The 13,119-nt window shown below is 48.2% G+C and overlaps 1 protein-coding gene across 1 annotated transcript in view; it reads right to left on the bottom strand.

The window, feature by feature from the left end:
- mtcl2 (microtubule crosslinking factor 2) overlaps positions 1–13,119 on the bottom strand; it is an 84,200-nt gene continuing 71,081 nt past the window's right edge. The window contains exons 16-24 of the mRNA XM_030118451.1: positions 8,657–8,809; positions 8,406–8,522; positions 7,024–7,088; positions 6,761–6,908; positions 6,046–6,639; positions 5,670–5,931; positions 5,365–5,589; positions 4,548–4,954; positions 1–4,461 (exon numbers count right to left, since the gene is read on the bottom strand). Of these exons, the coding sequence (XP_029974311.1) occupies positions 4,327–4,461; positions 4,548–4,954; positions 5,365–5,589; positions 5,670–5,931; positions 6,046–6,639; positions 6,761–6,908; positions 7,024–7,088; positions 8,406–8,522; positions 8,657–8,809 (2,106 nt within the window). The 3' untranslated portion in view covers positions 1–4,326. The remainder of the gene's footprint in view (positions 4,462–4,547; positions 4,955–5,364; positions 5,590–5,669; positions 5,932–6,045; positions 6,640–6,760; positions 6,909–7,023; positions 7,089–8,405; positions 8,523–8,656; positions 8,810–13,119) is intronic.

Raw genomic sequence — 13,119 nt, 5'->3', positions numbered from 1 at the left:
TTTTTGTTTTTTTTTTTTTTTTCCTTTTTAAACTCCTTATCGGCTTTGAAAATGCAGCTATGTACAGAAGAAATGCTCAAGTGTGGACTGTAAAGTGAGAGAGCTACATACTTCCACAGCGACCTTTCCTCGGATCGACTGCCGACATTCAGCTCTTCTCAAAGAAACTAAAGGACAGAGTACAAGCCGTTCCTTCTCTTCTCAGAATCACACTTTTTCCTTACCGAGTACTCGATTTTATTCAGCTTTCATTGCATTCTCCGTTGATTTAAGAATCAAGCATTATTTTATTTTTTTTTATTAAAAAAAAGGAGACAAGAGTCGGTTATATAAAGCGGATATACAGGCAGGCTGTAGATAATAGTTTAGCTAACATTATGAACAGCTAAGAATCCATGTACACACTCCCAGCATATAGTAACCATATGAAGGGGAATTGGGGGGGGGGGAAACATTTTAAAAAGCTGGAGTCGTGGTTGTTCAACCTGTAGGAAGTCACCTGTCGCTGGCTGGTGACGCGGCTTAAACCGGCTCTGTGATTGGCTGACATGCCTGACAGTGGTCACCTGAGGGGGCGTGGTGGGGGCGGGGCATGAAGGCTGCGGAGGCGGAGTCCACCGGTCAGCGACGTCACGGAGGAGTTTGACTTTTCTTCGAAATTCCGATAGAAAAATCGCGGCGCTGTGAGTAAAAGCAGCAGATGCGAGGCAGATCTTCACCTCCGGCCAATTCCTTTCGGTGCGAATCGATGAATTAAGACCCGTCTGATGACAAATAGCTGCAACAGTGTCGGTTTTTTTTTCTTCACACCATGTTAAAAAACTAAATAAAAACATTTAGCTTAAGAGTAAAAGTTGGTCCAAATTTAACCCCCCGTTTGGAAATCTCATCACAAAAAACCCTTTTTTGAGGCTGCAGTCTCGACCTTGACACTGAGATCTTCTATTGGCTTGAAAAAAACACGCGGCGACGATGAATGTAAACACTAGTCTGCGCCTACCAGCGAAAAAAAAAATCATCCTAAATCCAACTGATTCGCCAGAAATTTTGCGTCACCGTGCAATGCTGCTGTAGCCTAAGAAATCCCAGAAAAATAAAACTTTTAGATAAACTAAGACATCTTTGTAGAGGAAAGGCACTGAAGTGACTTCCTTGTGGAGAGTTGTGAGTGAGTGACAGTGAGAAGATCAAGCGTCCTCATAAATAAGCTGTGTGTATTTTCATGGCATGTCTGAGCGTCTAAAAGAGGAAGAGGTAGAACACAGTCTGGAACGCTTTCTGTCAAAAACAGGCCGTCGGAAAACGGCTCCTTCAGAACATCTGCCTTGAAATCGCGGACGAATCTAAATCACGTCACATCGAGTCCGTGTGTCTCACCGGTCCGGCATGCCATCTCTGCATAATTAAACACCGTAATGATTGAGGCTCCGAGTTGATAAAGGACTTGGTTGTTAAAAAACATGTTAAAAAAGAAGTTCAGATAATCTTGTACATAGAAAAGTGAAATCCTAATTTCGATCGGAGACCTCAGTCAAATCACTCGTCAACTTCTAGTTGGGATTTATTTTTACTTTGCGGATTTAAAACTGTGTGTGTGTGTGTGTGTGTGTGTGTGTGGTGGGCGGTCACTGGGTACAGAGACTTTGAGGTCAGACTGTCAGACTTTCTACTGGAGCTCTTCTTACTGCATGCAGAGGTTTCTCACTCTCACCTTTGGCAACTACAGATCACTCTTTTCAGCTTAATCGCACTAATGAGCTAGTTAGCATGCAATCTGTCCACTAGCTTAAGTCAAGATAGCTACTTGCATTTGTCATAAGGCAGAAATGTTTTTCTTCTTTTGGATTAAACGTTCAATCTCAATAGTAACAGATTAGAAACCTGCAGAATCCGCCTCAGACCTCTGGTACTTGTCCTGGCCGGCTTCGCCACACTGAGGTGGTAATGCCTCTCTCAGATGTGTTTTCCTCCTGTGGTTTCTCACTGTGTATTGTTGCTCCAAAGAATATTGGCCAGAAGAGAGTGTGTGTCCTCAACATGACCGCCTCGAGCCAGACGGTCCGGAGCGGCGGCGTTTGAAGCGGTTTGGTTTCGGCGGCGACAGACAGCAGCATGTAGACTGTGGGTTTTCCTCACCGTGTTATTTAAATCCACGCGCCGCGAGCGTAATGCCCTATTTTGGACGGCTGACTCACCGAGGGGTGGCTGGACGGACGGCTCGCCTCACACCAGCACATGTCAACGCGGTTGGATTGATATCGGAGTAGCACCATAACAAACTGAACAGTAAGAACAGAAGCGGGGCCCATACGTCAAGTAAATCGCCCTCCGAATATAAACAAAACAAAAAATAATTTAAAACTATATTTTCCAGAAATATAATATAACCCTTCATATTAAAAAAAGTTCATATTTAGTGTCTATACTACAATTTTCTACACTGCGGTACAGTACTTTAGAGCAACTTTAGTACTTTCTGATTGTAATTATTTCGATAAAAACAATCTGGCTTAGAAAAAAAAGGCCTGCAGGGTCTGTTTTAGTTTCTGTGGAGTCCAGTTTTGGTGTGAGCTCAAAAACAAACGGAAAGCAGGTGATCGTACAGGCACTTTGAATATCGGGTGAGCGACGAGAACGAGACGAGTCGTGAAAACACGAACCTTTTCTGGCGTTTTGAGGCTGCAGATTTAGCGACTCAACCCCGCGTTGGGTAAAAGATTCCCTGTGATTACTTTGGGAAATCAGCGATAAACGTTGGAACATAAGCGTGGTTGAACATGTTCACGTTCCCAATGCTACATTTTCCATCTCAGTCCGTCGGACGACAAACTCCAGCAAATAGAAGAGAGAGAGAAGAAGGGTTAAAGGTGAGTATTTCAAACAGCCTGTTTCTTCCGACCTGGGAATGAGGCATGGGGAAGCTGACAAGTGGAACAAACAAACAACATCTGGATTTATGTTTTTTCAAATCAAAAGCACTGACGCCATTTTCTGTGAGTTTTGTGGCCGATGGGACCGTTTTCTGTGCAGGTAACAAAGTGCCGCTACACGAAATACAGCTACGTAAATCAGGTTCAGTGGAACCTGGAACTTAACTCTGAGAAAACCTCAACTTGGTTTCAGTAAGAAAATGAGATGTTTGATTTGAAACCGGTGAAAGAAGCCGAAAAATGCTCCGTCATCGTCTTCATCATTTCACCGAAAGAAAAACTGAATCACAACAATGTGAAAACAGGAAGTTCATGCCTGCTGAAGCAGATTCGAACCAAACGGGCAGATTTCCTAATCAGAATGTACGACAATATATTCAAAAGTTGTTCTTTTGAAAGGTTTAAGTCGTGGCTACAATGTCACAGAGAGTCCCCAGACTTTATGGAGGCGCAGTAAAATCCAAACAATTTTCCTGTGATCTAGTTTACTAATAAAAACAAAGCTGCAAAATGTCCTCGCTATGATCTCCGTATGATCATGTCTGAAGAGCTGTGAAGTCCAAATGTCCATCGTCCATGAGCCGGGAACTGTAATCCAATGTCGTTCTTTTATTTTTTTTTTTTAAATTTCCAAACAGTAAGGAGACGCTGTAAACTTGTCCACGACTGAAGCAGGAGTGTCATGTAGACGGGACGTTTTCAGATCGGTGCTGGAGCCCGTCGCTGGAATGTCTTTGTGCTAAAATCATCGAAGTGGCGTCACTTTCCAGCTCATCAGAAATCCTCGGGTTCAGACCTTCCGACGTAGCTGCAGTGGTTTTAAATCCATACATCCATTTTCATTTATATCTCTTAGCAGTAAAAACGTGCACTTCAAATGCATCGCTTCTTCCACGTTGCCTGGAGAGAAATCCAACATGGCCGTTTGTTGGCATCACTGAGGTGGATTCTCCATCTGTTCGCCGTACATGGTCGTGTGTGAGTTCGATCCGGTCCTGACATCGAGGTTCATCACCGTCAGTGAGTAAATCCTGCTGGTGGGTCTGGATCTTGGTTGGGGTCGCGGTCCTTCCTGTCCTTGGCATCAGATTTATGTAGTCCGAAACAACAGTGCTATTGCCTGGGCGCTGTGTGTGTGTGTGTGTGTGTGTGTGTGTGTGTGTGTGTGTGTGTGTGTGTGCTTGTGGCAGTAGTACGGTTGTGGGGCAGTCTGTGCGGTGTGCTATCAGTGTGTGTTACGTTTGGCAGTGTGTCCGTGTGGCAGGTTCTTGGTGTGTATGTACATTTAGTGTGTGTGGGCATGTGTGTGTGTGTGTGTACATGGCAGTAGTGACTGTTAGTAATCAGTATTGCTGTGTGTGTGAGTGTGTGTTTGCTCGATGCAGTAGGAGTGCGGTCACTCGTTGCAGGCGTCCACCTTCTCCTCCGCCGCCGCCGGAGCCTCCTGGGGGCGGTGCTTGCAGTGACGCGAGGCCGGCCTGGAAGGTCGGGCGAGGCAGGAGGACTGGGCAGCGCAGTCACAAGGTGCATCCTGGGAAATAAAACCATGTCAATGAAGCCATATTTCACACTTTCAAAGCTTTTTCAATAAACGTTACGGGTTTCAGTGAGTCTCACCTCTGTCCCCGGTCCGGACTCCTTCCCTCCTCCCATGATGCTGACCATCTCCTCGCCGGCCGTCTGCCGCATGAACCTCTTGTTTACAATCCTGGTCACGTTGTCGTTGCCGCCGCCGAGCCCGGCCAGCGCGCCGAGCCCTCCGACCCCGACCGACACGCACTCCGGTTTGGGCTCGTCGACGCCGTTCAGGCCGGCCAGGCCTCCGAGGGAATCCCTCTGCGGCCGCTCGGCCTGCAGGGCCACGACTCCCGGGCCGCGGCCGCTGCTGCACACGTTTCTGAAGAACTCCTGCACGAGGCCCCCGTACCGCTGGGAGCCGGCGTCGGAGCCGCCGGCCGCCGCCGCCACCCCGGAGGGTTTCCCCGCCGGAGGCTGCCGGGCCGGGCTGGCAGTCTGACTGGGCCCTGATGGAAACACACAGATTCAACAGGATCACGACACACACACTGACCGAGTGGGAAAGCACACATCAGAGGACGTAAAGGGAGTTTAGGATGTTAATATAAACTGTGGGGAATGCAGAGTAAGAGATTGTTCATCGCTACCATTTTTATAAAGCCTTCGATCTTCAAAATCTAAACTAAATAAAAAGTAACAGGATAAGAAAGATTCAATTATTCAGCTTTTGAATAAAATGTAATTATTAACACAAATTAGTCAAGCTGATTAATCAGTTAAGGATTTCCTCTGAAAACTGTTTGCTCAAAGAACGGATTATTCCAGGGATTACGTTCAAATTCAAGCCAAGTTTTCCCACCACTGAAGGAGTTTAGTTAAAAACATCAGTGTTTCGATAAATCGTGTCGTCTCTCACCTACGTCGCTCCTCCAGAGCGACTCGGTGCTTCCAGAGTGTTCCACCACGCTGAAGAGGCTGGAGAGGCCGTCGGTGAGGCCGCTCAGGACGGGGCTGTCCCTGGTGGTGGTGGAGCGGGCCCAGGCCGAGCCGCCGCCTCCGCCCAGGGGCCTCTGCTGGAGGCTCCACAGGCTGCGGTCCCTGGAGGAGGAGGAGGACGCTCCGTCCAGCCTGGAGGTGGAGCCTGTGGAAGAAACACCCAGATTAAAGGATTACAAAGTGGTCTAATGGGTTAAAATAATAAAATAAAGACAGGAATCCCACCAGAGGAGACTCTGCGCTGCAGCTTGGGTGATCCGTATTTGGGCGAGCAGCACGGCCTCTCGATGCGGCTGTGGACTTTATCCAGCGACGTGGAAATCTGACGAGTTCGGGCCGACGCCAGTGAGGAGGTGGTGGAGGACGGACGAGGGGACCAGGCTTTAGAGTGCAACCCCGCCCGGCTGCTGGGAAGGCTGTCGGTTTGAAGCCCGATGCTGACGTACTGGGCTGCAGTCTGCGTGGACCTGGTGGACACTCCCACCATCTGGAAGGCAGGGTCACATTTCAGAGATGTAAAGATGAATATGACGCAATGAAGTCCTGCTTGAATTAATAATAGAGATTAAAACCACATCAGATTAATACCATATCACCTCACCTGCGCTCCGGGCTCCTTGCTGGATTTCCTCTCCAGAGAGGACGAGCGGATGGCCTGCCGGACGCAGTTGGTCATCTCCTTCATGTCGTCGCTCAGGTTGGCTGAGATCTCGCCGATCTCCAGCCCGTGGAAGGCGGGCGAGGACGCCATCCCCTCGACGACGCTGTTGGCAGAGCCGCTCACGCTGCTGTTGAGGACGCTGGGCACGGAGCCGGCGAGGCTGCGGCTCTCCAGCAGCTCCCGGTGCTGCTTGGACAGCGAGCTCAGCCACTGCTCGTAGGACGAAGAGAAGCAGGACGACGGCGGCTGCTGGTGCTGCTGGACGCCCAGCGGCGTTCCCGCCGCCCCGGAGCCGTGCGGGCCCCGTGAGGAGCTCCCGTTCTGGCTGTGCTGAGGCTCTCTGGCCTCCTGGCTCCTCCTCTGAAGCTCCATGCGTCGCACAGCAGGGGGGCTGTAGTAGATCCTGATGCCGGTGCGGTCGGGAGCGGTGAAGCTCCTCTGCACTGACTCCAGATCCAGCTGTGAGCCCACCAAGCTGCCGCAGGAGCCACTGGGGCCGTCCCAGGTTTTACAGGTGTCCCCGATCTCCGGAGTCTGAGCCGAGAGACGCCGAACATCAGGCCGTTACGCATTTTGGAAATAAATGTGTCAAAATTCATGATTCAGGGAATTACATAATACTAGACAAATCGACTGAAATCTCAAAACTTTGTACCTCGTTGTTCAGGTAGGTCCAGTTCTTCTTGTTGATGTCGCTCAGCTCTGAGCGAATGAGAAGAGGCGGGACTGAAAAATGAGGCTTGTCCTCCTGATTGGCTGCTCCATTGAGCTCAGAGCTGTCCAGCTCTAACGCCGATCTCACCCTTTTCCCAAATAAAAAGAAAAGAGTTAATCCATTCACTCAATCTGTTCTAACAGTAATGAAGACTGAAACTAGTCTTCAAAAGGAAAAAAAAACCCCGGGTTTTTAATTGTTACCTTGGTGATCCCGTCCCGTTAGAAACAACCACGTCTGCAGACGACTCGCTGCCCGGTGGCCTCGACTGGAAACACAAAGAAGAGCCAGAGCGTCACAAAGAGTGGGAGATCTGGATGCGTTTGTCAGAGCTCATTAGTATTTAAATGATCTGAACAAATTGTATTGTTTCTCGTTTGTTTTTTCCACACAGTGTGAGACATCAGCATCCTGACATTCTCTCCTTTGCCACTTAATTCAACTGGAGCTATTTTGGCAGAGGGGGGCGGCGACTCGTCTGGTGCAATATATCTGTAGCAGACGCACGCACGCACGCACACACACAATGTGCTGCTGAGTCAGTGTATTTCACACTTGAGGGGTAATATCGCGCCCACAAATCATTTACCCTCAGAGGAGAGCGGGAAGAGAGGAAGGAGGATTCTGATGCGCTGATGGAGGGCGCGATAAATGACACGTCAGAGAGGTTTGACCGGCAAAACCCGACAGGAGGGGCAGATGTTATTCTCGAGTGTCAGAGTGTGACAGGTCCTGACACAGTTTCCAGCGGAGAGACTCGGACAAAAGCTGAAAGGAATGTGGATTTAAAAAAGGGAACAATTGTTAAGTTTCCAATGTGAGCCAGGTTTTAATTCATATGTTGAATTTCTTTAAGTGCTGGAGCCGATCCCAGCTAACGACGAGCGAAGATGGGGTCAACCTGAACTGGTAAACCAGTCGACTGCAGAGGAAACACAGAAAACAGGAGGAGAGACAAGTGGGAGAAATGGAAACTCCACCGTAAACAGACCGAAGAGCTCAAACTGAGGATTATATTATATGTCTGAGGAAAAGGTCTTTAAATAATGACCGCTAATGCAATCCGTCTCCATCCACGCAGCTCCAAACAGACTGCTCTGCTATATAATCAGCAGATATGACTGTTTTTTTCGCAGCGAGCAAAGCTTGACCGCAGCCAGGCAGTAAGAGCAGCTGACTGGCTTTGGCTCACATCAGTAGAACCGTACAGATGGAAGTATTGGAAGTACCACCCAAAACACTGTAGTTTTACTGTCTTTAAACCTCAGGGTGCTCACAATCAAAGAGCTGCTGTCTGAAACCTTCACTGGCACAAAAAAGAAAAAAACCCTATCCATGAAGTGAAAAGGTAAATAAATGTGCATCACAAGCTGCACTGGGGAAACGGCAGAAAAAGTTTTCTCCAGAAGGGCAGGAGAGCAAGAAAACACAGATTTGACCCAGTGACTTGATGTACTTCTGATGTCCTCCTTATCTCAGACATGCACCCTCATCCACTCAGATTATATCATCCCCAGATAAGCGCGGTCCTTCATCTCCCCTCCATCGCTGACATTTCTCTCCGGCGTCGCCCCGGCTGTCGTACCTTCCCCTGCGGAGAGGCGGCCTCTCTCAGCCTCTGCTCCCACTGGGCTCTCTCCTGGCTGAACCTCTCCAGCAGCTCCAGCTTCTCTCTGCCCCAGTTCCTCTCTCCGATCTGAAGCTGATTGGTCGGCAGAGCAAAGAGAAAAGAGGAGGTAAACATCAGAGAGGAGGCGAGGAAGATGGAGATGATGATCAGAACCCTTAACGGGAGGAATTCACATTCAATCCAAATCCATATTTCCAGTAACTAACCTGTTTGGTCAGATCCATCACGGCGGCGTAGGACTCAGCCAAGAGATGCTGGTGCTCTTCACGCTCCCTCTTTAGCGCCACCTTCAGGTCTGGAGGGTCCAGTGTGTCGGTGGAGGACAGGGCTGTCGCTACTTTGCCTGCTTTCGACTCAAGCTGGAAGACAAAGGGCAGAGAGACGAGAAAAGGGTTTTTTATTCAAACGAGTTTAAGCAATACAGATATAGAAAAACATCGTGCTGGGAAAGCTTTCTGATGTCTGAACGGCTCCACCATCAGCATTACACTGACGTTAAAGATAAACAGTGTTAAGCACAAACTGCAAAAGACGGTGGACAAGTTGAATTTACGTTTCAGTGAATATACAAGTACGATGCAAAACGCAACAGTTTTGTATGCAGATAAGTGCAAAAAGTCATAAAAATATATTTGCAAACCACAAACTAAATTATTCTGAGGTTCTTCAAATTCTAAATCCTAAATCATGTCCAGACCAGACAGATGTTTCACTATAAACGTCCATCCCTCTCAAACCAGCTTATAATGGTAGAAATGGGAAATGGACTTCACTATATGGAGCTTTTTATTTATGTTGCTGTAGCACATAAACATAAATAACTGGCATTCTTAGAGACTGTCACAAAAAAAAAACCCAAAACAATCATGATTCATTTTTATTATTGAAATTTGTGCTGAGAAGTCCCATCATCCTCCTGTTTCCTCCTCTGGTCTCTCTTTCACTCTAATCCTTTCTCACTCTCTCTCTATCTCACCCCTGCTCCCTCTCTCCCTCTATTTTCGGCCTCCCTCGCCCTTTTTTCCACCCTCTGTGAATCTGGCCTGCTGTCACAGAGTCTGTAGGTGGGTTGGCTTGAATTTTTCATGAGCGGCTCTGCTTCGTGTTTTTTTTTTTTTCCTTCTTCCCCGTTCCATCTGAGCCTCATAGTTCACGCAGTCGACACTACCGGGGCCATCAGTTTGACAAACAGGCAGCCACACCGACGTGAGCAGCACCCACACACCCCAGACCCATCAATCCTGTCTCCCGTCTGGCTCTGCGGCGTCCGAACATGGCGCTAATGGAGCCGCCGGGCGACCAATCAGAGTGGAAAGCACGCACGCTCGGCCCAAACCCCGTCTCCTACGGCAACACGGTATTTCTCATTAATGACGGACGCCTAACGAGCCCCGCGTTTTAAAGAGCTTTACCGCCGAGGCGGTACGGAGGAGGGAGTTATTTTTCTTTTTGCTGGATGACTGGTGTTTATTGGTGGAGCGGAGCTGCCGCCTGCCACACGACTCGCCACTCACGACTGAGCAACTTCAATTACAGCTGTTTACTCAGCTAAAACACTGAAAATGGAAGCAGCAGAATCATCCCATCGGGAGGAGCACCCTGACAGCGAATGTTACTGTACATTTATCCTACAAGAAAAACCAGAACAGCAACAACAAGGAGAGAACTGTAAAGAATCAACCATGACAACACAAAGCATGTTCAGCATGTGGTTTTCTTTGAGCGCCCCTCTTCATAAATGTTGGAGAATGCAGTTATAGGAATGTGGAGTGTGTGTGACACGGCAGAAGATATCAAGTTCACTTCATTATCATTATATTCAATCAATACAGTAATTACAAAATCTGCAATAAAAATCTAATTTCCCATATTTCATTATGTCAACCAGTGTAATCTGTCTCCATTGGGACACGATGCATAATTCAATCCTGAATTAGCACTAACTAACGTCTAATTGCCTGTTTATTTTCTAATTTGCAGCCTGTTCAAAACATCCAGTATACGAATAACGAGGTTTCAACATTAGAAGGACGACCACTGGTTTCCCCCCACTTCAGAAAAATTATGAATCCATGTGTAAATAACCACAAGTGTTAAATATGAATAAAAATATATGATGTGGAATCGCTTCTTTCCTTATTTTAACACACAATGATAAGAAAATATCCTAAATAAACTGTACACAGTAATGTTGGAAATCATTTTGTGACTGTGCAAAAAGACAAAACAAAACAAAGACCTTCGCTGCAGTCCGTGTCGGCTTATTAATTGCCTGCGGCAGGTTTTTCCTTCCAAGAAAAAACAGAAGCGATGTTATCCTTTATCTTTACCCTGCATCCGCCCTTTAGATGCTAATCTGGGCCAAGCCGCAACCACAAGCCTCCTGAGAGACAAGTAGTGTATCAGGTTTATAAATAAGAACAACACCAGGATTACATAACACGCAGACATTAAATATAATGACTGCAAAAAGCTCCGGAGACCCGTTTTTATTCTAATCCTGCTCTGAGTTTCCGCTGCATAAACAGGGAGAAATGCATTAATTTTCTGGAGTATGATGGAGGAAACAACCCCGCTGGTCTTACACATATGACAGTGAGTCAAACCTGCGCTTGTGTACATTCCTGTATCATTTGTCATCCTCCGTTCATGAGCTGAACAGATGTGACAGACGAGCCGCCACCGTTTCCAGCTGCTCGGCGTCTCGTCACAGTGGCGGCAGGTGTTTGCATGCTGTAGTACAGTAGGGATGAATGACTGATTGAGGGGGGGAAAAAAAAAAAGCGAGGGAGAGCCGTCCTGCATGCGGTTTGCAGTTCGCTGATGGCGTTTGTTTACCGAGCTGCACGGGGCAGATAATTTCCCGTCAAGGTGTTTGACGGGCGGGACGACATTCGAAATGGGAGTCGACACATTGAGGGAAGCAACAGCTGGAGAACCTGCTGAGGGCTGCCAGGGGGGATTGGCACTAATGCAGCTGAACACACACACACACACACACACACACATCAGTGTGAATTGATGGCATACAGTGGGTACTGTTGGCAGAGGGGAGACTGGCTCCAGCTGTGGCCAGAGGAACACACACGCACATCCACACACATATTAACACATTAATGTTTCCATGCATGACGGAGACAATCCAAGGACTCACATTCATTTCCTGCACAGTTACTCAAAACCAGCACTTCTTGAAATGTGGCAGGACGAGCCAGAATATCAGAGTTTAACCCACAAATCACAGGCTGACCTGGCCTTTGTCATCTCTGTGTTTTTGTGCGAGTTAGAGATTTAAATTTGAAATCTGTCCGGCCTTTATATGTAGCTTGCAAGTTGTTAAGCCCTTCATTGCACTTACAACAAATTCAGAGATAAAAATGTGTGTTTTAACAGAATAATTCATAGTTTCAGCCTCCTTGAACATTTGATACTGATTCATCATGACCTGCATGCACATTTGCACACACGGGATTTAAGTTGTTGCAGATGTAGACGTGTGCGGTGGTTCGCGGATACTCACGGACGTGGTGAGGAATCGGTCCTGCTCAGAATGAATCACAGCCGAGCGATCTCACCTGATTAAGTCACAAAGGTTTGTCCATAAATTCCCCCTCATAAAGACCCGCTGCCGCGTCACGGCTGGGGAAGAAGGAAGGTGTCTTATCTCTCTGCGGCGCTCTGTGATCCCTCATCGGCTATCATAAGACGTCTGATTTCACGGCATGCGGAGATGGAGGAATCTCTCCGATGGTGACAGTGATTAATGGCTCCATCCTGTCTGCCTCCGTCTGTACTTTGTGTTGCTGTGTTGTCGTGGCGGGAGGGTCAAAATCCCCATCGAACGGACGTGTAGCGCTTAGCACGACTGAATGTCCGAAGCACAGTGATCCTGGTTGTAATTTGACACCAGCTTCATCACTTCGCCAGTTTTATATGAAAATATCAGGAAATCCTTGACATCAGGCTGTCGTCAGCTTGTTCAAACTGAACATTGTCCATCCATGTATCCATCTTCAGCCGCTTATCCGGGGCCGGGTCGCGGGGGCAGCAGTCTCAGCAGGGATGCCCAGACTTCCCTGTCCCCAGACACTTCCTCCAGCTCTTCCGGGAGGATCCCAAGGCGTTCCCAGGCCAGCCGAGAGACATAGTCTCTCCAGCGTGTCCTGGGTCTTCCCCGGGGTCTCCTCCCGGTGGGACATGCCCGGAAAACCTCCCCAGGGAGGCGTCCAGGAGGCATCCTGAACAGATGCCCGAGCCACCTCAGCTGGCCCCTCTCGATGTGGAGGAGAAGCGGCTCTACTCTGAGCTCCTCCCTGGTGACTGAGCTCCTCACCCTATCTCTAAGGGAGCGCCCAGCCACCCTACGGAGGAAGCTCATTTCGGCCGCTTGTATCCGGGATCTTGTCCTTTCGGTCATGACCCAAAGCTCATGACCATAGGTGAGGGTGGGAACGTAGATTGACCGGTAAATCGAGAGCTTCGCCTTTCGGCTCAGCTCCTTCTTCACCACGACGGACCGATACAACGACTGCATCACGGCAGCCGCTGCACCGATCCGCCTGTCAATCTCACGCTCCATCCGTCCCCCACTCGTGAACAAGACCCCAAGATACTTAAACTCCTCCACATTGTGAATTTTAATTTTCTCCTAAAAGTATTTGACCTCGTT

The sequence above is a fragment of the Salarias fasciatus genome, chromosome 20 (assembly GCF_902148845.1).
Source record: "Salarias fasciatus chromosome 20, fSalaFa1.1, whole genome shotgun sequence".
Classification (NCBI taxonomy): domain Eukaryota; kingdom Metazoa; phylum Chordata; class Actinopteri; order Blenniiformes; family Blenniidae; genus Salarias; species Salarias fasciatus.
Note: the sequence above shows the minus strand (reverse complement) of the source record. Positions and strands in the feature narration are given on the sequence as shown.